The 23,050-nt window shown below is 50.7% G+C and overlaps 1 protein-coding gene across 2 annotated transcripts in view; it reads left to right on the forward strand.

Moving 5' to 3' along the window:
* Nucleotides 1-23,050, forward strand: part of ITGA11 (integrin subunit alpha 11) — a 133,875-nt gene that overhangs the window by 79,250 nt on the left and 31,575 nt on the right. For both annotated transcript variants that reach the window (XM_033189606.1, XM_033189607.1), the window contains exons 8-12: nt 4,736-4,880; nt 5,357-5,522; nt 7,240-7,310; nt 16,302-16,446; nt 19,476-19,624. In XM_033189606.1, the coding sequence (XP_033045497.1) occupies nt 4,736-4,880; nt 5,357-5,522; nt 7,240-7,310; nt 16,302-16,446; nt 19,476-19,624 (676 nt within the window). The remainder of the gene's footprint in view (nt 1-4,735; nt 4,881-5,356; nt 5,523-7,239; nt 7,311-16,301; nt 16,447-19,475; nt 19,625-23,050) is intronic.

The raw sequence follows: 23,050 nt of genomic DNA on the forward strand, positions 1-23,050 counted from the left end.
AGGGTTAGTTGATGTGTTTTTAAAAAATCCACAATGTAAGAGCTATTGAGGCCAGGTGCAGTGGCTCAGACCTGTAATCCCAGCAGTTTGGGAGGCTGAGGTGGGAGGATTACTTGAGCCCATAAGATTGAGACCAGCCTAGGCAAAACCATGAGACCTCGTCTCTACTAAAAAAAATACAAAACTTAGCCAGGCATGGTGGTGCATGCTTGTAGTCCTAACTATTCAGGAGGCTGAAGTGGGAGAATCACCTGAGCCCAGAAAGCAAAGGCTGCAGTGAGCCAAGATAACACCACTGCACTCCACCTAGGCAACAGAGCCAGACCCTATCTCAAAAAAAAAAAAAAGAAAGAAAAGAAAAAAAGAACTATATAGTAGTATTGTGATTTTGTGTGCTCAAAAGATTAAGATTTTTCCAACCTCATAGCTCTTTACAATTAAGTCATTGCTCAACTAGCGTGTTTCTGTTTGCTGATAAAACTTGCTCAAGCTTTTCCTAAATGAGCATTTCTCCATGTGAAGGTGGCTTCTTATTCATCCTCACAAGGAATGGGCCGTTTTTCTGCTTTTGTTTTGCCTTCATCAGGGTGAGACCTGAGACTCCCAGCAGGCCCTTGTGAAATGGCTGGGGCAAGGAAGGCAGCCCATAACCACCAGCTCTCACTTTCTCAGTGTGAAGCTAACTGACTCATACAGGAATAAAACCCACTATTTGGACCTGACTTTACAACTCAGCAACCTCAGGTCAATTATTTGTGTGTGACTCACCAGGTAGTTTGAACCATCCCTGACTCATAAGCACTGCTGAGATTGCAATCTTCACCTCAAATGAAGGTCGAAATTCTGATCTTCCCAACCTGCCAAATTCAAGTCCCAAACTACAGCTGGTGCCTTTTAAGGTGAAAGGTTTTCTGTCCTCACTCAGTTTATTCTTAATGCATTTCTTTATCCTACGCTCCTACGAAAGGGCAAAGATTCAGGCCATGAACATGAGGGCTTATGAAGATGTCGGTAACCTGTGGGTCCTGGCTGTGGCAGCTCACACTCTGATGGGAGGGCTGTGACAAGTGTTCAGCCTAACCCTGACTCAGTGAGGATGAGAGAGGGAGAGGCCCCCATGGAGGGGCCAAGGAGAACTGCCAGGAGGAGGTGGCACTGGACCTGTCCTGGGAAGACCCTGGGATTCCAACATAAAGAGGTGAACAGAAGACGTGCCACACAAGACATTCCACCCTGATGCCAGCAGAGGAGAGAGAAAGTCAAGGAACATTTGCATTCAGAGATGCACTCCTCTTGACCACAGCAAGGGGTTCATGTTGGTGGGAAGTGAGCCATGTAAAGATGGTGGGAGTGATGATGTTGTAGTTAAAACCAGCATGGGTGGTCATAGCAGGTTCTTGAGTACTAGAGTGTAATCATCAGATATACACGTTAAGAAAACGAGCCTGGCAGCTATGTACAGCAGGGAAGCGGAGAGGGCCCCTGAACAACGTGGTGTGATTCTACCTTTGGCCACATAACACTTTATTGAGCATCTGCTATGTGCCTCTCACTATTTTAGGCACCAGGGCTAGATCAGTGAACAACATAGGTACAAATACTGTGCCCTCGTGAGCCGACATTCTAGAGAGAGAGGCAGACAATAAACAAATAAATAAATAACATAGCATACTAGAAGGAGATGAAAGCTATGGGGAGAATGAAGTGTGGTAGGGGGAGCGGAGCAGTTGCAGAGGGCAGGTACGGAATCAGCATGAACAGGGCGGTGAGGAAAGGCTTCCCTGACAGATGACCTTTGACTGGAGATTTGAAAGAAGGTGAGGGAGTTGTTGGCAAGCAGATGGCTGGGAGGGAACAGCTCAAAGGCTTGGTGTGCCTGAGGACTCCAGACCATCGAAGAGTCCAGTGTAGGTGGGGGTGAGTGAGCAGGACCAGAAGCTAAGAGAGGAAATGGGCCAGATTTCAGAGGGCTTAGGGAGCCGTTGTCAGAACCTGGGCTTTCCCCGAGAGAAAGAGGAACCTGTGCAGGTTTTGAGCAGAAACGAGCGTGGCCTCAATCTCCATGGGCCACTCTGGTTTCTAGGCCCATGGAGCCTGTTGTTAGTATAAAGCTCTCACTGCTCTCAAGGAATGTATAATCTAATTTACAAACGAACAAATCCAAGTCCCTTTCCCAGTGCAGAATCACAATTTAAAATCTGATGATTCATGCTGATATTCACACGATTACAGATTCATATGACATTCACACTATTCCACTCTATGGAAATATGATCCTGACATTTTTCTTGGCTCCATATATAATAAAACATGTTTTGCTCCTGCCATGCTTTTTTGCAGGGCGTTTTATTCCTGGGCCTGGCCCTTCCGTGCAGTCATGGAAGCATCTAGAATCTCCTTGGAAAGAATAGCAGAATTCTCCTGCTACTGGGTTGAGCTTGAGCTCAAAATCTGCTCTCGTCATGTGGCACGTGCTTCTGCAGGCTTCAGTCCACAGCACATACTAAAATTAGTGGGTTTTTTAAGGCAACATATCCAGCATATTGGAGCACTGCTAAGAGAATGGCGGATGTTTTTTCTCTTTGCTGGTAGTTTGAAGATGTTCTAAACTAATTTATTTCAGCTTTTGTAAATTCCTCAACTCCTAAATCATATGCATCCATTCCTCAGTGTGCTATGTAAGAAGAGATACCTGCAATACCAAAGCCATGTGGCTCTTTAACCTGTCACTACAGAGCTTAAATCTGTGGCCTGTCCTGCCTTGCTGTGGGTCAGACTCATGAGGAATAACGTCAGAGTCTAAGAGTAACATTTATTTTTAGGTCCTTATTGGCAAATTATAACTTCTGGGCCAGACTCCTCAGTGAGACCATGTCTGTACCCCTCAGAACCTCATGGTCTAAAGGAAGTCAGGCCACAGGGACACCAAAAGCCAATGGTGATTTGGCAGCCAGTTTTTCACACTTTGTAGCCCAATGGCCCACTACAAGAGCCTGTCTGCCAGGTTGACAGTCGAGGTGCCAGCCCTGCTGTCCCCTGGGCTGGATTGCCTGATAGGTGGGCTGAGCTCATGCTCCGGATACTGAAAACAAAATAAAAAGTGAGAAAGAGAAATATTTGTCATGGATTTGATACTTAATGTTTCCCAAAATAGAATCAAAGCAATCCTTGTGAGGAAGTCAGAGCTCTGTCAGGCCTCATCGCACGTATTTTATGGGTCAGTGTTGTCTGGATGCTGAGTCACCCTGGCACATCCTGTTTTCAGTACTAAGGAAAGTGAGTCTCAGCTCTGGATGCTCACCAGAACGTTATAAAATACTGATGCCAGCCAGGCACGGTGGCTCACAGCTGTAATCCCAGCACTTTGGGAGGCAGAGGCGGGCGGATCACTTGAGGCCAGGAGTTCGAGACCAGACTGGCCAACCTGGCAAAACACCATCTCTATTAAAAATACAAAAATTAGCCAAGCGTGGTGGCACAGGCCTCTAATCCCAGCTACTTAGGAGACTGAGGCACGAGAACCGCTTGAACCTGGGAGGAAGAGGTTGCAGTGAGCTGAGATTGTGCCACTGCACTCTAGCCTGGGCAACAGAGGGAGACTCTGTCTCAATTAAAAATAAATAAACATGCCGGGCGCGGTGGCTCAAGCCTGTAATCCCAGCCCTTTGGGAGGCCGAGAGGGGCGGATCACGAGGTCAGGAGATCGAGACCATCCTGGCTGACACGGTGAAACCTCGTCTCTACTAAAAAAATACAAAAACTAGCCGGGCGAGGTGGTGGGCGCCTGTAGTCCCAGCTACTCGGGAGGCTGAGGCAGGAGAATGGCGTGAACCCGGGAAGTGGAGCTTGCAGGGAGCTGAGATCCGGCCACTGCATTCCAGCCCAGGCTACAGAGCAAGACTCCGCCTCAAAAAAGTAAGTAAATAAATAAATAAATAAACAAACAAACAAACAAATAAAAATACTAATATCCAGGCCACCATCCCAGAGATTCCAATTTCAGGGGTCTGGCTGAGGCCGGGGCATCAACAGTTTTTATTTGTTTGTTTGTTTGTTTTGAGACAGAGTCTTATTGTCACCCAGGCTGGAGTGTAGTAGCGTGATCTCGGCTCACTGCAACCTCCGCCTCCCGGGTTCAAGCAATTTTAATCCTCAGCCTCCCGAGTAGTTGGGATTACAGGCACATGCCAACACACCCGGCTAAGTTTTGTATTTCTAGTAGAGGCAGGGTTTTGCCATGTTAGTCAGGCTGGTCTCGAACTCCCGACCTCAGATCATCCGCTCACCTTGGGCTCCCAAAGTGCTAGGATTACAGGCGTGAGCAACCGCACCTGGCCAACAGTTTTTAAAGGCTCACTCCACAAGATGCCAGTGAGCAGCTGGAGTTGTGAACCACTGACTTAATGCCTCTAAAGGTTGTCACCTGCCCCTGAACTCCCCTCCCAGGTCCACTTCATCCCTTTGGCCTGCCCAAAACAGCAAGGTCAGGACTCCAAAGGAGCTTTTCAACATTTCATTTAAAGACAACAGATCTAAGAACCTTCTGAGCAGCTGGTGAAAGAGTAGCTCTGGCCATCTCAATCCAGCTACTTTTTTGGTTCGAGGTCCTGGTACCTGTTGGGTTGCCCAAGGGGGACTTAGTCCTGGTTTCTGTGGCCGCCCCTCTGCAGGAGCGTCAGGGGCTGCCCCAATCCCACTTCCTTCTCATGACCCTGCCCCTGCGCTTGGCTTCCAGCTCAGAGGCTTTCCAGAAGGGCGGAAGGAAAGGGGCCAAGAAGGTGATGATTGTCATCACAGACGGAGAGTCCCACGACAGCCCAGACCTGGAGAAGGTGATCCAGCAAAGCGAGAGAGACAATGTAACAAGATATGCGGTGGCCGTAAGTCCTGGCCCGCCCAAGGGCTCCTGATAGTCTCTTAGAGGCTTTGCCATCAAATCCCTGGGGACTCCAAGGGACTAGTTCCAGGCAGTATCACAAGTGTCCAGGCCCTCAAAAGAGCCTCCCATTTCATCTTCTAAACAACAAGTTGAGAATCTTTCTGCACTGCTCTGGCCTATCCACAAAAGCTGTGGGTTTGGGTTCCCCCCCATCCATTGCCAGGGAGAGTCTGGAACCTCAGAAAACTGGAACACACCTCCAAACCTCCCAGCTCCCAGACCCTAGCTTCGCACAAAGGCCTTATCTTGTCCCTAAAAGAGAGTCCATTCCACACGCAAATGGCATCCAGAGGAACTGTCACGGCTACCGGCCCTGGCTCCAGCCCACCCTGGGGTCCCCAGGGTCTAGGCCGTGTGGTATACGGGAAAGTCTGTGCTATGTTCTGGTTTGTGGTTCCTGCCCCTATTCCCTGGCAGGTCCTGGGCTACTACAACCGCAGGGGGATCAATCCAGAAACTTTTCTAAATGAAATCAAATACATCGCCAGTGACCCCGATGACAAGCACTTCTTCAATGTCACTGATGAGGCTGCCTTGAAGGACATTGTCGATGCCCTGGGGGACAGAATCTTCAGCCTGGAAGGTGAGCAATGCATGCTAAGAGGGGATCCACTCTCTCCTGCGCTTATATCAGGTAAACTCCACAGAGCACAACCCAATCCCACAAAACGGAATGGCTTAGCAAAAGTCTTCCATAAAAATAAATGCCAGGCCAGGCATGGTGACTCACGCCTGTAATCCCAGCACTTTGGGAGGACAAGGTGAGTGAATTGCTTCAGTTCAGGAATTCAAGACCAGCTTGGGCAACAGGGCAAACCCTCATCTCCTTAAAAAAAATTTACAAAAATTAGCTAGGTGTGGTGGTGTGTGCCTGTAGTCCTAGCTACTTGGGAAGCTGAGATGGGAGAATCACTTGAGCCTGGGAGGTTGAGGTTGCAGTGAGCTGAGATCATGCCACTGCACTCCAGCCTGGGCAACAGAGCCAGATCCTGTCCCCAGAAATAAAGAAGTCATAAATTCCAACAACTGAGTATTACTCTGTGCCGGACGTGAGGCTGTGCGTTTTATGAACAATGCTGAAAGGTTACTTTGCTAATGTTCTCAGTTTTACCACTGGGAGAACAGAAACTCAAAGGAGTTCAGTGACCTGCCAAAGATCTCACAGCTTGGGAGGGGGGTGGACTTTGAACTAGGCTGCCAAATTTCGCAAAAATAAAATACAGTGGGTGTGGCAGGCTTAGGTTAAAACTTACTTGTTGCCTGAAATTCAGTTTTAATTGGGCATCCTGTGTTGCATCAGGCAACCCTAGCTTGTACCTAGCAGAATCTGACTCCGTATCCTGAAACCTTAATCTCTATATGCCAACTGCTTCCACTCCACCAAAAGCATTTTTTATTTTTGGCAGAGTCCTTCAGATTGCCTCTCTCCTCGTGATTTAAGCTCCATTTTTTATGTGATTTGCACGAATTTCATTTCCACCATTGCTATAGTGAGCCCTTCCAATATCGGGCTTTGGGCATATGGGAGGATTAAAAAAAGAAATAGAAGGCCATGTAAAGCCTGAGAAGTCTGCAGTGCATTGGAAATGACAAGCCACAGGCACACGAAAAGAGACTAAAATGGCCCTCGTAAACAAGGGCAGATGAATATAAAGTATGAACGTGAGCTTTGACACCCACTCCAGAACTCAAATATCCAAATCTGTGTATTTCTCCTCAAAATGGTTGCCTTGGATGATGAGAACATTGGTTCCAATGATGTGTTCAGGGAGCCCCTCCGTGGGGAGAGGCTTTCAGCACTCATGGGATTTCTTACACAAATCTGCAGTGGCGACAGACCTCCCTCGGAGGGTGGATTTGATGTTTGAGGTCCATCCAAAGGCATCTGGAACCAAAGCTAGTGAATAAAAGGAATGAACAAAGTGGGAAATTCCATTTCTTGCCAAAAACATACACTATTTCTGTGCACTTTTGCTTGCTTTCCTCCCAATTTTAGCAGTCTTACAGTATGCATGCCCTGTCATATAATTTGTCCTGAGCCCTTTTCAGAAGTAAGTGGGCTACCAGTAACAACCCACATGGGCACCTGGAAGGTGTGTGGTGCTCCCCACCGCACAGAGTGCAGGGGGGAGCTGAGGAGGCTGGCACCCTACCGGCCTCCGCTTCAGAGACCCCCTTGAAAGAGAGCTCCACCTCCTAATGATGCCCCAAGGAGGCAGGAGCTGTGGGTTGAGCGGCAGCTCTGTCTGGAGCTAAGTGATTGGGCATAGACCTGACATCTCTCTGTCCTTCTGTTGCAGGCACCAACAAGAACGAGACCTCCTTTGGGCTGGAGATGTCACAGACAGGCTTTTCCTCGCACGTGGTGGAGGTACGTGGTGGAGGTCCCGGCAGAGAGCCCCGCCTCTGTCTCTCAGGGCATGCACTCTCCCTTTCTAGCTCTCTCGATCTGTCATCCACCTTCACAGATGGGCTGGCTCTTCTCTCTTTCTTTCTTCGGGTTCTCTTTCTTAGGGTCTCTCTGCCTCCCATCCTCTGTGGGCTGGAAGAGGGCAGTCGAGGTCTTCCACCTATTTATATCGTCTTAAGCCCTCTTCAGAAGTGAATGGACTACAGTTAATAATCCCATAATTTCACCTGTGAGGTGCGGGGTGCACCTTCCCATTCAGTCCAGAGAGCCTTGTGCAAAATCTAGGGCAGGTGACAAAGCCAATGGCACGTGCCTCGGATAGTTCCAGTGCCCGAGGAGGCCTGCACATGCCAGGGCGTGTCCCCATGTCAATGTTGGGAGGGTATCCAGATGTTCCAGCTGTGCTCTGGCAGGTGACTCACAGGCACCCCCACTGTGCGGGTGCTGCATCAGATTGCAGAGGTCCTGGGTTGGGGGCTGGCCCACAGAGAGAGGGGTGTGGTGTCACAAGCAACATGTGACATCTGGGGCTCTGCATCACTCCCCCTCTGTGTGCTTGTGTGCTTCACCTGGTGGTGCTTCATAAGAAAGGGCTGGAGCCTCCCAGGATTGCAAGGGGTACAGAAGAATCCATGTCTGTGAATATGCTTAATGTACTGTAGAGTCCTGCCCAGGATTGTCACATGGGAAAACATACCAACTACGTCTGTCAGTATCGATACGTGCTCCCATGGGTGTGCTTTGCACAGCCAGGTGCATGTGTGTGCATGTGTGTGTGTGCATGTGTGTGTTCTGCCTGGGCCGGCACCATGATACTTATTCCTCCTAATTTACCAGAGAAGGCCCGTTAGTGCATCCTAGTTACATGTCACTGTCATCCTCCCGTTGCCCTCTCCTAACTCCTCAGGGAGGCGGATAGGGGAGGACTCCTTGTTCCTAGTTTACACATAAAGAATTGGAGGCATGGGAAGGTTAAGTGACCTGCTGGAGTAAAATTCGTGAGAAAAATATTGGTCTCATGCTCTTTCCTCTAGACCAAGCAGCTGCTCTGTGAGAGGGAATCTCCGGGGGTCTGAGTCAGAACTTCCAAACTGGAGGGGAAGGGGACACGTGCGTGACATGCAGCTGACAGATGGACGGAAATGCCACTCACACTCAGACTTTTCTGAGTTGCATCTGGACAGTTTCATGCCCACTGTCTTGAGTAACAGCAAGATGTAAATGTAGCTGCCCTGTCCTAATAGCAGCCCTGTTACATGTGCACAGCGGTTTAAACTTTTCCAGGAAATTCCTGCACCTCATTTCATGCCAGAACAGCCGTACAAGGATGGCAGGTGATGATAGTTATCCCGTTTTAGGTGGTTGGATCAGCCACTCTTTTCAGTGTCTTCTCTGTGCTGGGTCCCGAGCCGGATGCCAGGAGAATCAGAGGCGGGAGTCCTGCCCTCAAGGTGCTCAGAGTCTGAGGGTAAAGAGCCCAGCACAGAGAGGTGAGAGCATCTGTTCACATGGGGGCTGGCAGAGTCATGTGGTCTGGCAGGACCAGTCCTGGTCTCCAGACTCTGAGGTCAGAGCTGATTAGAGAATGCAACAAGGAAATGCAATTTAATTAAATCTAACAAGCATTTGTTAAATGCCACTAAAGTACCAAAAGGACCCAGAAATGATTCTTGCCACCAGGAGTCAACTTGCAAACAATCCTGAATGGCATTTCTTAGCTTTGAGAGTAGGATGAAAGAAACTATAGATGCCTCCTAGGTAAGAGTGTGCAACACCTGAAGGCCCCCCATCTGAAGAACCCCTGCTCAATGCGGGGAATGGGGGGAGACATGGTCATGCCTAATGTTAACCAAAGCAATGTGATCAGGGTAGTACAGAAGGAAGGGCCTCTGCTCAAAGAAGGGATGGTCAGGGAAAGATCCGGGAGGGCTTGGCACTCGAGCAGCCCCTAAAGGACACAGATTTCAGCGGTCCTGGGTAGCAGTAAGCAGGAGAATAGAGAGCATTGTGGACACACACTGTGCGATATTCTGGCACAGCTCAGAGGTCAGCCCTGGTGTTGGGGACAGAAGAGGAAATGAATGTCCCAATGTTTCCTTTGTCCATTCCACAGACATTTTTTTAGTATCTTCATGTGTGTCAGGCTCTGTACCAGGTACGTTAAAGAAACATTTCAGCTGACAGCCGTTCATAGCCTAGCTGGGGAGAAAAACTCTTAAATAATAAGTTCACTGTCCTGCTTCTAAAATCATGATCTGTGTATGTCTAGGAATCGCAGAATCTAAAAAGAAGAGGACATTAAGACGGGCTTCAGGGACTTAGGGAAGCTTGAGCGGAGCCTTAAAAGTGGCCCAAGCAATTCAGTGTTGAGCAAGGTGATCCTTGCAGGATCAGCAGGTTCCCCAGCTTCCAGAGTGGGGAGACCCAGGAGCTCACAGCCCCAGCACATGACTTCGGTCAAGTCAAGGTCATGACTGTCATGTGCAAGCCCTTGCACACATGCTCAACTTCTCTGTTCCCCAGGCAGAGGGGCCCAGCTTGCCTCTCCCATATACCCTAGTTCTTCCTTCACCCCTGACATTTTCATCTAATTGGACTTTAAAAGAGACGACGATCACATTTGAATCTGAGACTCTTTAGTATTAAAAACGAAAGCAAAAAAAAACTTTCAAATGCACAAGAATGGTGCAAGCATGATGGGCTCACTGGAGCTGTGACTGGCCACTAGGTGGCTATTTTAGAGCACAGAGGTCTTTCAGTGCCAGGCCGCTGATGCCACCATGATTGGCCACAGCCATCCTGTCCCCAGGAGTGCAGCTCCTCAGCTCTGAGGGTCAGTTAGGCCTCCCTGGGGATCAGGTCCAGCCTTTCCACTTTGCCCTGAGTATGTCTGTCTCCCAGGCAAGCCCCCAGACTTCCTCCCTGCCAGAAGTGCCACAGATGGTCTCAAACAGCTGCTGCCCAAAAAGACACTGAAGGAATCTGAGGCCTCCCTGGGTCTATTTAGTTCTGGCAGAAGGAGAGATCCCTAGTAGAATGTTCTCAGATGGCAGAAGAAAGGCCCAGCTCCTCCTTTCTTGGTTTGCTGCTGTCTTAATGAGCAAGGAAATCAGTCTCTGAATTAGCAAGGGTAAAAGCAACAGGAGAGAGAAAGGACCAGAGCCCAGGGTAGAGGGGAGACCCCAAGACATCACCTGACATCCACAGAGTCCAAGTCCCCAAAACATTACATATCAGGCTGAAGGCAAAACGTCCGAGTCATTGGGAAAACCCGTGGAGCTGGAAACTCTAGTCTTGATTTGCAGAAAGGGGAAAGAAAGTATTCCAAAAATTACCATCAGGAAGGCTAGCTGTGGATCCCTGGTCAAACTTTAGAATAGATTTTTAAGCTAATGCTTCCATTAGGATTTGGAAATGAACACAAAAGTCACTAAGAGCCAGAGTGGCTTCCATTAGTGCTGGCTGTCTGCTGAGGTAGTGAACTACCTGTCAAGCTGGGTAATCAAGCAGGAGCTGCAAGAATCTGCCAGAAAGCTGGGAGAAGGGATTCACACCTCCAGAGGGGGACTAGACTCTAAGACTCTATAATCCCACGGGCCTTGAGGAGAAGATGCAGAGCGAGAAAGAGGACTACAAATAATTGATGCGCATGGGTGACGGTGTGCAGAGGACCCCTCCCACACAGGGCTCAGCTGGAGGGATTTCGCATCGGCCTTCCTACACTAGAATCCTAAATCTGCCCCAACTCCAAAAGTTTACAGAGGGAAGCAGTTTTATCAGGGTAGATCTTGTCTACACAAAAACCTCGGTGACTCACCCGAGATGGGAAGAGATTCTTTTTCTCTTGTACCTAAAGGTGAGGTCACTGACCCTGCACATGATGACCTAACAGGGCCAGTGTTCGGTTCTGTTTTGAAACAGGTCCAGTCCAGCTGAGCTGTGTGGGAGGGGTCCTCTGCACACCGTCACTCATGCGCATCAATTATTTGTAGTCCTCTTTCCCCTTCCACATCTTCCCCTCAAGGCCCATGGGATTACAGAGTCTTAGAGTCTAGTCCCCCTCTGGAGGTATAAACATTCCCAGTTGAGCTACCCCAGCCACCCTCCTGCCTCTTCAGCCCGTGTTCATCTCACAGGCCCTCCTGGGATTGAGATCTAGACAATGAAGGGTCTTGGCTATTCGCTAAGGTTCTCAGTGGCTGAAGCTTTAGATGTGTAATCTTCCCTAAGGGTTTCGCATTTGAACTGGTTTTGCGTATCTGATTCAACAAAAAATGAGATAAACTGATGAATAATGGTGAATTGAGGGATTGACCTGTGGAAGCTGTAAACCCCTCCTGTCCCCCCTAGACCTAAACAATAGACTCCTCCACCTGCCAGGCTGGGCAGGCCGTCAAGATGGTCTCCTGGCCCTCTCCCCCACAGTCCAGGACACAACGGCTGAGGTCCTCTGCCACACTGGTCCCGATGGTTTGCAAGTTGACTCCTGGTAGCAGGAATCATTTCTGGTTCATTCGGATCCTCCTAAGCCTGGCCCCACGTCCTAAGGCTATGCCCTAGTGCCCACTCCTGGGCCTCTTTCCCGGGGCCTCTGACAGGAGGCAGCCAACTCTCTGATGGGGAATGAGAAGTCAGTGTAGTGTGCCCTGGTCCCCACGGCCCCTTCTGCTCACCCTAGCTGCCGGATTCCAGCCCCTCACTTGGTGAGGGCCCCTCCTCCACAGAAAGGCAGAGGGCCTGTTTCTGGGCCTTTCCTGCCCACAAGCCTCCTGGCCATTCATCCCTTCCTCGGGCCCACTTCAAGCTTGTTGAAACAGGCCTTCTAAGAGTCCAAGCAATTAGTGAAAGCATAATCCACCCTCCAAATGGTGTATGTGCCTTAGAAGGGGCTCTTGGGAACAGAGCCTCACCCCTCTTCAGCCACTCTGACTCAGACTCTCGGGAGTCTGGGGACGAGGACAGCCTTGGTGTCCTTTAGGGGGTCTCCCATCACACCAGCCCACAGCACCACCAGCAACTACCTCCACCTGGCTCCACAGTCTTACCTCCCAAAAGCCAAAAAGAGCTAGAAGGAAGAATTGCTGGCACCTAGTATCCTAATTCCATGACTGCTGGGCAAGAGGAAAGCACTGTCTGGCAGTGTGGGCTCAGAAAAATCATTTGACCTCTCTGAGCTTGTCTTAGTAGATGTCTGAAGAATATTTGTGAAATCGAATCAAGGCTTGGAACTGGAAGTGTTCATTTTGAGACATACTAATAAATCAAGGAAGATTTTCTTAAAAGCCTTTTCTAACCCCACTATGCACTCACTTCCTGTCTCAGTTGTTCACCTGCTCCTGGGACTGCCAAAGTAGCCAGTCCCTGACTCAATCAGAGCACTTCTCACACGCTATCGCAATGACAAACGTGACTGTGACACCTGATTCTTCGACTTCCGACCACCCAGGAGATGCTTACAGATGGATTCATGAACGAGAAAAGCTACCGTGTCCCAAGTACTCACTGGCTGCCAAGCACCCTGCTAAGAATTAAAAATGCTGATTCTCACAACAGAACTGTTTTACAGCTGAGGAACTCAAGGTTGAGAGAGAGAGAGAGAGAGAGAGAGAGAGAGAGAGAGAGAGAACAGGGTCACACAGCTAGAAGCTCTGAGCTAGAAGTGGAACTCAGAAGCCTCTGACTCCAGAGCTCCTTCCTGCTGTCACCACCGGGCCAGGGATCCTCCACCTCTGCCCTAGTGACATCTTGGGCTGGATAACTCTGCCATAAGGAACCATCTTGTGCATTGTAGGATGGTTAGCAGCATCTCTAGCCTCTACTCACTAGACGCCAATAGCACCCCCACCACTACCCCCAGCTGTAACAACCAAATATCACCTAGGGCACAAAACTGTCCCCGTTGAGCAGCACTGCCCTAGACCGTGCTGCCTCCACTGCCGGGGCTGTGGGCCAACCCTGGCTTAGACATGGACTGACCAGAACACAGAGCTTTGAGAGATATGGTCACATGCCCTGGGAGCATGCAGCTCAGCTGGGAAGGCAAGACTGCCTCAGAGGCCAGGTCAGAGGGCAGCTGTGAGCTCAGCTGGCAGGGTCTGGTGGTGGGAGCTACACACACTGCAGGTGCTAGAGCTACAATGTCCTTTGGGAAGGCCTCGGACCTTCTGACAGCTGCCAAGCCTGCGACCTCATGTCTGCACAGAACGCCAGGAAAATCAGCTTGTGGGGAAGGTCCCCTTGTGCAAGGCCACCCAGGCACACCTTGGTAATATCTGGCGGGAGCCCAGGTGACCTCAGATGGGAAAGGAGGCTATAAAACAGGAAGCCTGTGCCAGGCCTGCGGAGCGGGGGACACGGTTCTTCCTGGGAATGCCCACTGTTTGTTCGCCAGCTGGGCCCACATGCCTGGCTTCCCCTATTAAGGATTTGGTCCCTTCTCTTCTTTTTCCCCACCCTTCTAGATTTTTCTAAACTCAAAATGTCTGGGCTTCCCCAGCTGGGAAGAGATTGTGACATACTGAGGCTTGCTTCGGTGGCCTTCACCTGACCGCTCCTCACAGTGTCCTCATCCTCAGAAGACTCCCCCTGGCCACAGCAAATTCACTCTCAGGAAAGGGCCTCCCACTGCAGGCCCAAGACTGCAGCTGCTGCCAGGGTTAAAATGGGATGAGGTGGGAGACTGTAAGCAATCGCCTGGCCCAGTGTTGCCAAACCCAAAAGTCAGGACGGAATTCCCCAAGCTCCCACAAGGAGAGTCAGTGTGAGGGGTCTCCCCGGCTGAAGCCCTGGACGCTGGGCCAAGCCAGCCCTTCTCAGTACATCACAGACGCTCCCTGCCATCTGCAGAGCCGGAAATTCATCTTCGAAGGCCTGTCCATGAAGCACAGAAGCCTGGTCGGCAGTTACAAACTTGGACTCAGCAGGCAGAGAGACGGAGGAAAGAAAGGAAGAAAGTCAGACCCCAAAGAGTGCGCTCCTCCCTCAGGAGGGTTCAGGTGGAAAATGGAAAGCAGGACCCACAGCAGGCTTTGGGGAAACAGAGAGATGTTTTCTTCTCGGCCCTACTCACCTGTCTGGTCAAAGCCCCAGCCCTGCCTCTGACCTGCTGTGTAACCTTGGGCAAGTCCCTTCTCCCTCTGAACCTCACGGCTCATTTGTCAAGTGCAGATAATGAACATCTGCCCTTCTAATTTCACAAGGCCTCTGGGCCCAGATGGGCAGCCGGGTGAGAAAGTATTCCACAAAGAATACAGCACACCCCACGTGCAGGAATGTTGGCGGTGACTTTGTGGACAGCGAATATGTGAGTTCCTGGCTCCCGTCCTGGCCCAGACAGACTGTCAGAGCCTCCTAGGCTGAGGCTCGAGCACAGAGTAGGAGGAAGAAGGCTAATTAGAAAGTGCAATGTGAAACATAACCAAGCACACTGACTCTCCCAAGACCAACTTATTTATAGCTGTAAAAACATTCTGTCTGAACAGTCAGTTCTACCTCTGTAGGGTTAGGATATGTTAACTCTTTGATAAGATCAGCTTGACTCTGTAAAGTGGTGGGAATCTCAAGTTCACCCAGGCAGCCAGGCAGCCAGGCTCAGGGAAGGCTCCATGGGAGACAGTGGTGACTTTACCAGCCTGTGTTTTGAAAGCCCAAAGCTGGGATCCAGACAGTCTGCCCCCACCCCTGTAATCACCAAGGTAACCCAAAAGGCAGCCCTTCCCTGCTTCCACCACCTTCCTTGGGCCCCTCATTGTCCCTGGTCATTTTCCTTCCTCTTCCAAGTGCTGGCTGTTTGTCTGCCTGTACCCACTAGTTGTGTGGCTTGCTGAAGCAGGGCATCGGGGGTACACAAGAGAGAAGGTGAGTGGACCCAGTCTTCAAGTAAGGGCCATGGGGTCAGTAACCTAGAAACTTCCCTTCAAGGAGCCAGAGTTTCCTGTCTTCCTGTCCAAGCATTGCAGCTTCCCCTTGTCCTACAACTGGTGGGTAGAACAAGACCCTCCAAGCCCTGAGAAACAAGCCCAAGCACCAGTGCCTTGGGTGCTGGCTGTCATGGAGGTGGCCCTGGCTTATCTGCCCAGCCTCATGTCAAGGTTCTCCTCCCCTCTTACTTGGTGCTCCAGCCCCATTGAACAGCGTTCAGTTCCTTAGGAACAAAGGCTTTGCACTCTCTCCAGCCTCAGGGCCTCTGCACAGGGTGTTCCTGGCCCTTTTCTCCAGCTCTTCTTTCTTTCTAGCCCTACCCATCTTTCAGGTGCACAGTTAAACATAACAACCTTGAGACTTTTCCTGACCCCCATCTCAATCTAGATTCAGCCTCACTGTGGTTTTCCTTGATTGCATTGATCACAGTTTGCAACTGCGTGTTTGTTTGAGTATTTTTTTGTATCCTCAAGCTCTGTGGCAGGGAGCAGGGGGCGTGGCTGGGGGCGGAGGACAATATCCCTGGCACCAAACAAGTGTCTGGCACAAAGGAGACCTCAGTGAATGTTTGCTGAAGAAACCAAGGAGTAGGATTTACATGCAGGGAAGCAACTCAGACACTGCAAAGAAATATTGAAGAAGGGCAAGTGCAGGAGGCCCTTTCCCTCTTTCAATAAATGTCAGGAGTGGACAGTGGCGAGAGGGTCCCTAGAGGGTTTTGAAACCCAAGGAGGGATGGAGGTTTGGCCCTGGATTTACAGTTTGTTTCTAGAACATTCCTTTTTCCCTAAGTTCCTGTCCTTGGGATCAGTTTGACCCATTTTGTCCTAAGGATGGAATGGGGCAAAAATGTCTCCTTGGCTCATTCAAAAGCCAAGAGTCCCAGTCAGAAGTTACGTTGCTAAATAATGCACCCAGGAGAAGGTGCCTGAGGTGGCTGGCAGGGGCGTCACTGATCACAGGACGTCACGTGGCTCCTGGCAACAGGCCCATGAGGACAGGTGCTGATGTGTATCCCCTTCCCAATGCCAGGATGGGGTTCTGCTGGGAGCCGTTGGTGCCTATGACTGGAACGGAGCTGTGCTAAAGGAGACGAGTGCCGGCAAGCTCATTCCTCTCCGCGAGTCCTACCTGAAAGAGTTCCCCGAGGAGCTCAAGAACCACGGTGCATACCTGGGTAAGAGCCCAGAGTGAGGGGAGGCTGGCGGGTGGTGGGCCGGGAGGGCACCCAGGGGCTGCAGAACCCCCAGCCCACACACGAGAGGGGGGCCTGCTGTGTATATTCTGGGCTAATTCAAGCATCCAATTCTGAAGAGCATCCCTGGGGGCATTTCCTCTCCACCCTGGTAGCCACCATGCCAAGCACCCTGCCCAGCGTATAACAGGCACTCCATCAATAGGCAGAATAAAGGACAAGCAGTTCCCCGCTCCCTCCAATGTGTTTCATTTGGTGCTTCTAGACTCTGGGTCAGCTGTTGTTGTGCCTTTAAAGCTTTTGGGGCTGACTAGGGTTCCAGTACACCGAGCCTGCCTTCTGAAGGCAAAACGCAAGTCGAGTGGAATCTGCACTTGTTTTTATTTCTTAATGTTCATAATCAAGGCAGAAGTCGCTGCCCATGAAGCACTTTGGAATTGGATATCTAGAGAAGCGCACATCATCGATGGTGAAGGTCCTAGCAGCGAGGCCTTAGCCTGTTGGCCAAAGTCACCTTCCAGCTCTGCAGGAGCAGTCACCTGGCCATCCCCAGCCATGTCCCATTTGCCAAGGCTTGTTCCTTTCTAAAGGAAGGGCCAGAGGGGAGGGCGGCAAGAGGGGGTTCCCCACTGTCTTTGGGTCTTTCTGAATTTCTGAACCAAGTCCACTCTCTGTGAAGTCACCCCTCATTAAGGCTTCCTCAGACCCCACTCCTCCATGAACTTGGGCCACCCAGAGTGGACAGCGAATCTGTCCATGTGTCCATCTCTCTGGTGCTTCATCCCATCCTGACCTTTGTTCCTCAGCTCTTTAGCCAATACCCTGCCTATGACTCTGCCCACACTGTGGTTACCCTGTTTTCTATCCCCAACTATGGGACCCTCAGCTGACAAACGGGCAAAATGCTGGAATCAGGACTGTGCTAGAAAATCCAGAAGTGTAGATCCCTAGAAGTTTCCCAACAGCGCCTGGCCCTAGGGCCTGCGGTCCATTTAATTCGCAAGGTGTTAAACCTGAATTGCATAGCACTGCAGTTGATGCTATCAGAGTGCCGTGCTAAAGTGCCGTGGTAAGCAGGACACAGCACCTGCTCTCAAGCTGCTTCCTGAGAGACACAGACGTGTGCACATATAATTTTAACACAAATGAGGTGGGAGCTCAGATAAAAGCACAAATAAAGGAGAGAAAGATTGGAGTCCTTGCCTTGGCAAATGCTCAAACACTGGGAAAGATGCTGGAAGAACAAAGGCTAGCAACCCTTTAACTAGAAACTAGAATCATTCGTGTTTCATTGTGTTTCCTCCCAAGTGCACAGCACTGCGCTGAAAGTAAGGAAACCAAAGAAGGGGCGCAAGACGCAGGTGCTACGAGGCATTAAACAGAAAGGCAGATCACTGCGTCTCAGTGCCCCTCCTTCCAAGCAGGCCCAGAGGAGCACTACAGGGGAAGGAGACCAGGAGGCCGGCTCCCAGCCTCTACTGGGGGTGCAGTATAGATTTCGGGCCATGGCCCTACCCTTTCATCAGGCCTGTAGGGAGGCTGGCCCAGCCTCAGAATGGCCCCTACTGCTGGCCAGAGAGTTGCCTGGGAATCAAAGGTGCTGCCTACAGACAGCTGGAAGGCAGGAAGCTCTGTGAGTTTTGAATGCTGACCCACACCTGCCCGTAGGACACTTGGCCCCCAGACTGCGTCTCAGTGCCCCTCCTTCCAAGCAGGCCCAGAAACTCAAGGCCTACTGAGAACATTTTCAATAGTGTCACTGAGGGCTCAGCTCAAAAGAAACCTTTGCTCCACACCACAAGGCTAAGCTCCCCCCACCCATATATTTATGGTTGCTCTAAATACATGGCCATGTTAGCCACCCCTTGTGAGGTCTTCGTATTATGGACCTGTCAAGCCTCATTTCCCAAAGTACAGCCTCAAGAGTGAAAACTATTGTGTCTGGAACCAGAGTGGTTCACCCCCAGGCACTGAGTCAGCTCATCTGTACACCCTGTAGCCACTCTGGAAGCAGCCAATGGGACCCAAGTGACAGTGTTACACACACAGATACACATATGCACACGCATATATGTGCACACACACTCACACACGTGCATTGCAAGAGACATCTGTTCCCCAGAAACAGCCCAGGGACTGTCAACAAAGTCCAACACCCATTTAAAATCTGGGATCCAAGATTATCTGGCAGAAAGTGGGATTCTGGGATGCAATCGGCTTTCCACACCTGCTGGAGCCCACTTTCAGGAGAGTTGCCTGAAGATGCTGCACATTTGCTTCCTGGGTACTGGGTGGGTCATGAGATTCACAGTGATCAGGCACAGCCATACCAGGAAAAGGGATTGGCAGCCTTTCCGAAAGAGCCCCTGGGGTTCCATTTCTTTCTCTTTGGCATGCTGCACGTATGGGACTGACAGGAGCCTGGGAGCTTCCTCCTTTGAGTCTGCAAAGCTTTGGGGTTGCAAGAATCCCTGAGACCCCACGTAAATATCTGAAGCAGACCAATTCCTTCCACCTTTACGGTTAACACTCTAGTCCTCAGTGGGCCACTTAGCAGGCATTTGTGGTAATAAAGAGGACACTGGTTAGTCCCTAAGAGTGAAGATTGGTGGGGAACCAAAACAAAGTATCCCCAATATTAACTGAAGTGAGGCTAGAGTCTGCCCTACTCCCTGCTGCCCTCCGCCGTGCTCATGAGCGGGTGAAGGAGGGATGTGTGCATTTCAAGTTAGTCTTTTAGCAGCCCCACCTGGCTTCCTTTATTTTCTCCAGTAGGGGCTGGGGTGCAGTGAGTCCTCCCTACCCTCCAAACCCTCCCCTGGGCCCTGCCTCTTCCAGGCCTCCCCAGCTGCCCCTAGGAATTACAGCCCTGAATGATTGAATCTGCTCAGCTGGTCCTGAACCTACCCCACCTCTGGCCCATCCTCTGGCACGGCCGAGCCATGCACCGGGCCAAGCAAGGCCTGCTGAGGACACGGTGCCAAATATCAGCTTGTTTCCTCCTGTGGCAGGGTACACAGTCACATCGGTCGTGTCCTCCAGGCAGGGGCGGGTGTATGTGGCCGGAGCCCCCCGGTTCAACCACACGGGCAAAGTCATCCTGTTCACCATGCACAACAACCGGAGCCTCACCATCCACCAGGCTCTGCGGGGCCAGCAGGTAATGGAGGGGGAGCCCGGGGCAGGGACGGAGGGAAGAGGGGCGGATCAGACAAATGGGAGGGCAGTGAATACAGCACGCCTGGGCCACTGGGTGCTCCGAAGGGCAGTCATGTTCCTCCAGCCACCTTCATGCTTCCAGGAGTGGCAGGAGTGTGCATCCACCCACAGAAGGTCCCATGGGTCCTCCAGGATGCCAGCTGCTTCCTTTTTCCTGGAATGGAAGCAATGAGGAATGGGAAGGCTGCCAATGCCACTGCCCCACAGGGAGGTGGTTGGCAACCAGACTGTGCTGCTAAGAGTGCTGTGTTGGACAGTGATGAATGCAAATTGGAAAGCTATGATAAGAGTCATTGGTGGTGAAAACAGGGCTCCAATCCAAGTCACTTCCAGAGCAGAGGGAAACTGGGCTCCTGGGAAGCAATGTGGATTTTCCAGGGTTCTATGGTGAATTCATGACTGGGTCAAGCCAAGAACCCTCTTGGTGGGGCTGCCTGCATCATGCCATCTCCTGACCCCCAATAACCCCAAAACCAGTCCTGGCTCTTCCTAACCAGCAGCATCCGTGCCCTCTCTAGGCCAGAGCTGAGTGCTGTCCAGGCCCTTCCATGTTGTCCCCAGCTCCCTGTCAGCTCTCCTGAGCCTGGGAACAGCCCTGTCTCCTAAGTCCATGACTGCCCTTGGCCTGTCACTGTGAGAACCTGCTCCTCACCTAGTCTAACCTAAATCCCTCTCGCTGCAGAGTGCTACCCTCCTGCCATTCCTCCTCCTGTTTCTTGGGTGCGAGCCATTCCAGGCGGCGAAGCTCTCACCCTCCACCCTGCCTGCCCACACTCGCCCAGGGCCAACTCTTTTGGAATGGAGGGCTAGACCTTGAGAGCTGGAGGGAATTTGCTGATGAATTTATGACATTTTTCCTGCCCAGTTCCGCCTCCAACATCCGAAGGAGAAACCGCAGTGCTGAAGGCAGCTAAATTAAGTGAATTCCAAATCGCGGTGACCCACATAGCTGAGGCCACATATTTAGACAAATTTCTCCCCCCCTCCTCACTTGCTCTCTGTCTGCTTCTTAGTTACTTTATGTAGGCACATCTTTTCCCTCTCCCACCCATGTGTACTATTTCCCTTTCCTCTCTTCTAAATTTTTTATCTTTCTCCTCAGTTAACAGCTTTTAATCCTTGAGAATAGATTTCTTCTGAAAACACACTAAGCCAGAGAAGGATGGGGTAGGCAGAGTCATGGGCCAGGGTGTCAGACAGACCCCAATTCCAACCAGCTTGGCGGTGACCAGGTGACCAGCCTTCTGACCTTGGGCAAGAAACTCCAGTTCTCTGAGTTTTGGTTCCTTCCCTTGTAAAATGAGGATGACTCTCTCTCCTAGTAGCATGGGGCTCACATGAGCTAACCCAAGGCTATAAACCATCCCAAACAGGGCTTGTCCATGAACAGGGTGCCTTCCCCTTTCCTTAGAAACCCAGCTTTAATTAATTACTTTCTATGTACCAGGCACAGTACCCTGGCCCAGAGGGAACACAGCAGGTTCAATGCCCACCCTCATGAGGATCCCAGCAGAGGGAACAGGGGCTGGTGGGAGGAGTGTGGAGCTGAAGGCACATGGAAAAGGGGGAGGGAGCGGAGTGGAGAAGGTCAAGGACAGCTTCTAACAGGAAGCGACACTTCAGCTGAGACCTGAGGGATGGCAGGGGATGATGTGGGGAGGACGCAGGGGCAGGGAGTGCATGCAAGAGAAAAGCTTGTGCAGAGGGAAGCCTGGAAGCCGGCCAAGGCCTGGGGCTTTTGGAGAAGAGAAATAACTCAGTTTGGCAGGACCCAGGAGCACTGCATTGGGAGCAGGAGCTTGTGGGGACAGAGGCTGGGGAGGGAGGCTGGTCTAGCACGGTCCTGCTGGAGAGTTTAGATACCACCCCAAAAGCAAGAGGTGGAATGGTGTTAGAGGCCACGCCAGCTGCCATGGGGGTGGGCTGAAGGGGCCAACCTGAGGCTGGAAGGCCCTTTAGAAGGCGCCTCACCTAGGGAAGAAGCAGGAGGGAGTAGTTGATGAATTGGCACCCACCAGGTAGGACTTGCTGGCAGGTTTGCAGGTGGGAGAGGTGGAGGACGGAGTCAGGGTTTCTGGGTTTCTGAGGAGGGGGTGGATGGTGTCCTCACTGAAGTGGGGAGCACTGCACCCCAAACGGAAGGGGAACACAGAAAGTGCTCAGACACTGAAAGAAATCGTAGTTCACCATCCACGATACTAATGCCAGAATGATTTATAACATCAAAAATTAAAAACAGTGGCTCACACCTGTAATCCCAGCACTTTGAGAGGGTGAGGTGGGAGGATCACCGAAGCACAGGAGTTCCAGACCAGCCTGGGTAACATGGTGAGACTCCATCTCTACAAATAATGTTTAAAAATAGTTAGGCGCAGTGGCAAGTGCCTGTGGTCCCAGCTACTCAGGAGGCTGAGGTGGGAGGATCACTTGAACCCAGGAGTTCGAGGCTACAGTGAGCCAAAATTGCACCACTGCACTCCAGCCTGGGTGACAGAGCAAAACCTTGTCTCAAAAAAAAAAAAAAAAAAAGCTAACTGTCGAGCAATAATTGATTAAATACATTATGATACATGCATAATTTTAAGCACTGTGGAATCATCAGTGATTATGTTGTAGATGAAAATATAATACATCGGCCGGGCGCGGTGGCTCAAGCCTGTAATCCCAGCACTTTGGGAGGCCGAGACGGGCGGATCACGAGGTCAGGAGATCGAGACCATCCTGGCTAACATGGTGAAACCCCGTCTCTACTAAAAAAATACAAAAAACTAGCCGGGCGACATGGCGGGCGCCTGTAGTCCCAGCTGCTTGGGAGGCTGAGGCAGGAGAATGGCATAAACCCAGGAGGCGGAGCTTGCAGTGAGCTGAGACCCGGCCACTGCACTCCAGCCTGGGCGGCAGAGCGAGACTCCGTCTCAAAAAAAAAAAAAAAAAAAAGAAAATATAATACATCATAGAAAAGTGTTGATGATATACTGTTTTATTTAAAAATCAGTGTATAAACTATATTTGCATTATTACTCCAATCTGTAAAAATAAAACACAAGTACAAATAGGCAACATGCCTCAGGGGGAAAAAAACTAGAAGAAAATCTGCTAAAACATTCATGGTAGTTATATTTGGATGTCAGGATTGTGGGTAACTTTTGTTTTCTTCTTCATACTTTTAAATATTCTCCTTATTTTTTGCCATTATTTCACTTTACACACAAGACAAATGGCCACCAATAAAATTAACAGAAAGAAAGAAGAGTGGGAAGGGGATAATGACAGAAGGAAAAGAGGGAAGGGGAGAAGAGCAAACTGAAAACAGGCCAGTCCGCTCTGAGGGAGACGAGAGGGAAGGAGCGCATGAGAAGGGAGGACC

Source organism: Trachypithecus francoisi, unplaced genomic scaffold, assembly GCF_009764315.1.
Source record: "Trachypithecus francoisi isolate TF-2019V2 unplaced genomic scaffold, Tfra_2.0 Lachesis_group3, whole genome shotgun sequence".
Taxonomy (NCBI): Eukaryota; Metazoa; Chordata; class Mammalia; order Primates; family Cercopithecidae; genus Trachypithecus; species Trachypithecus francoisi.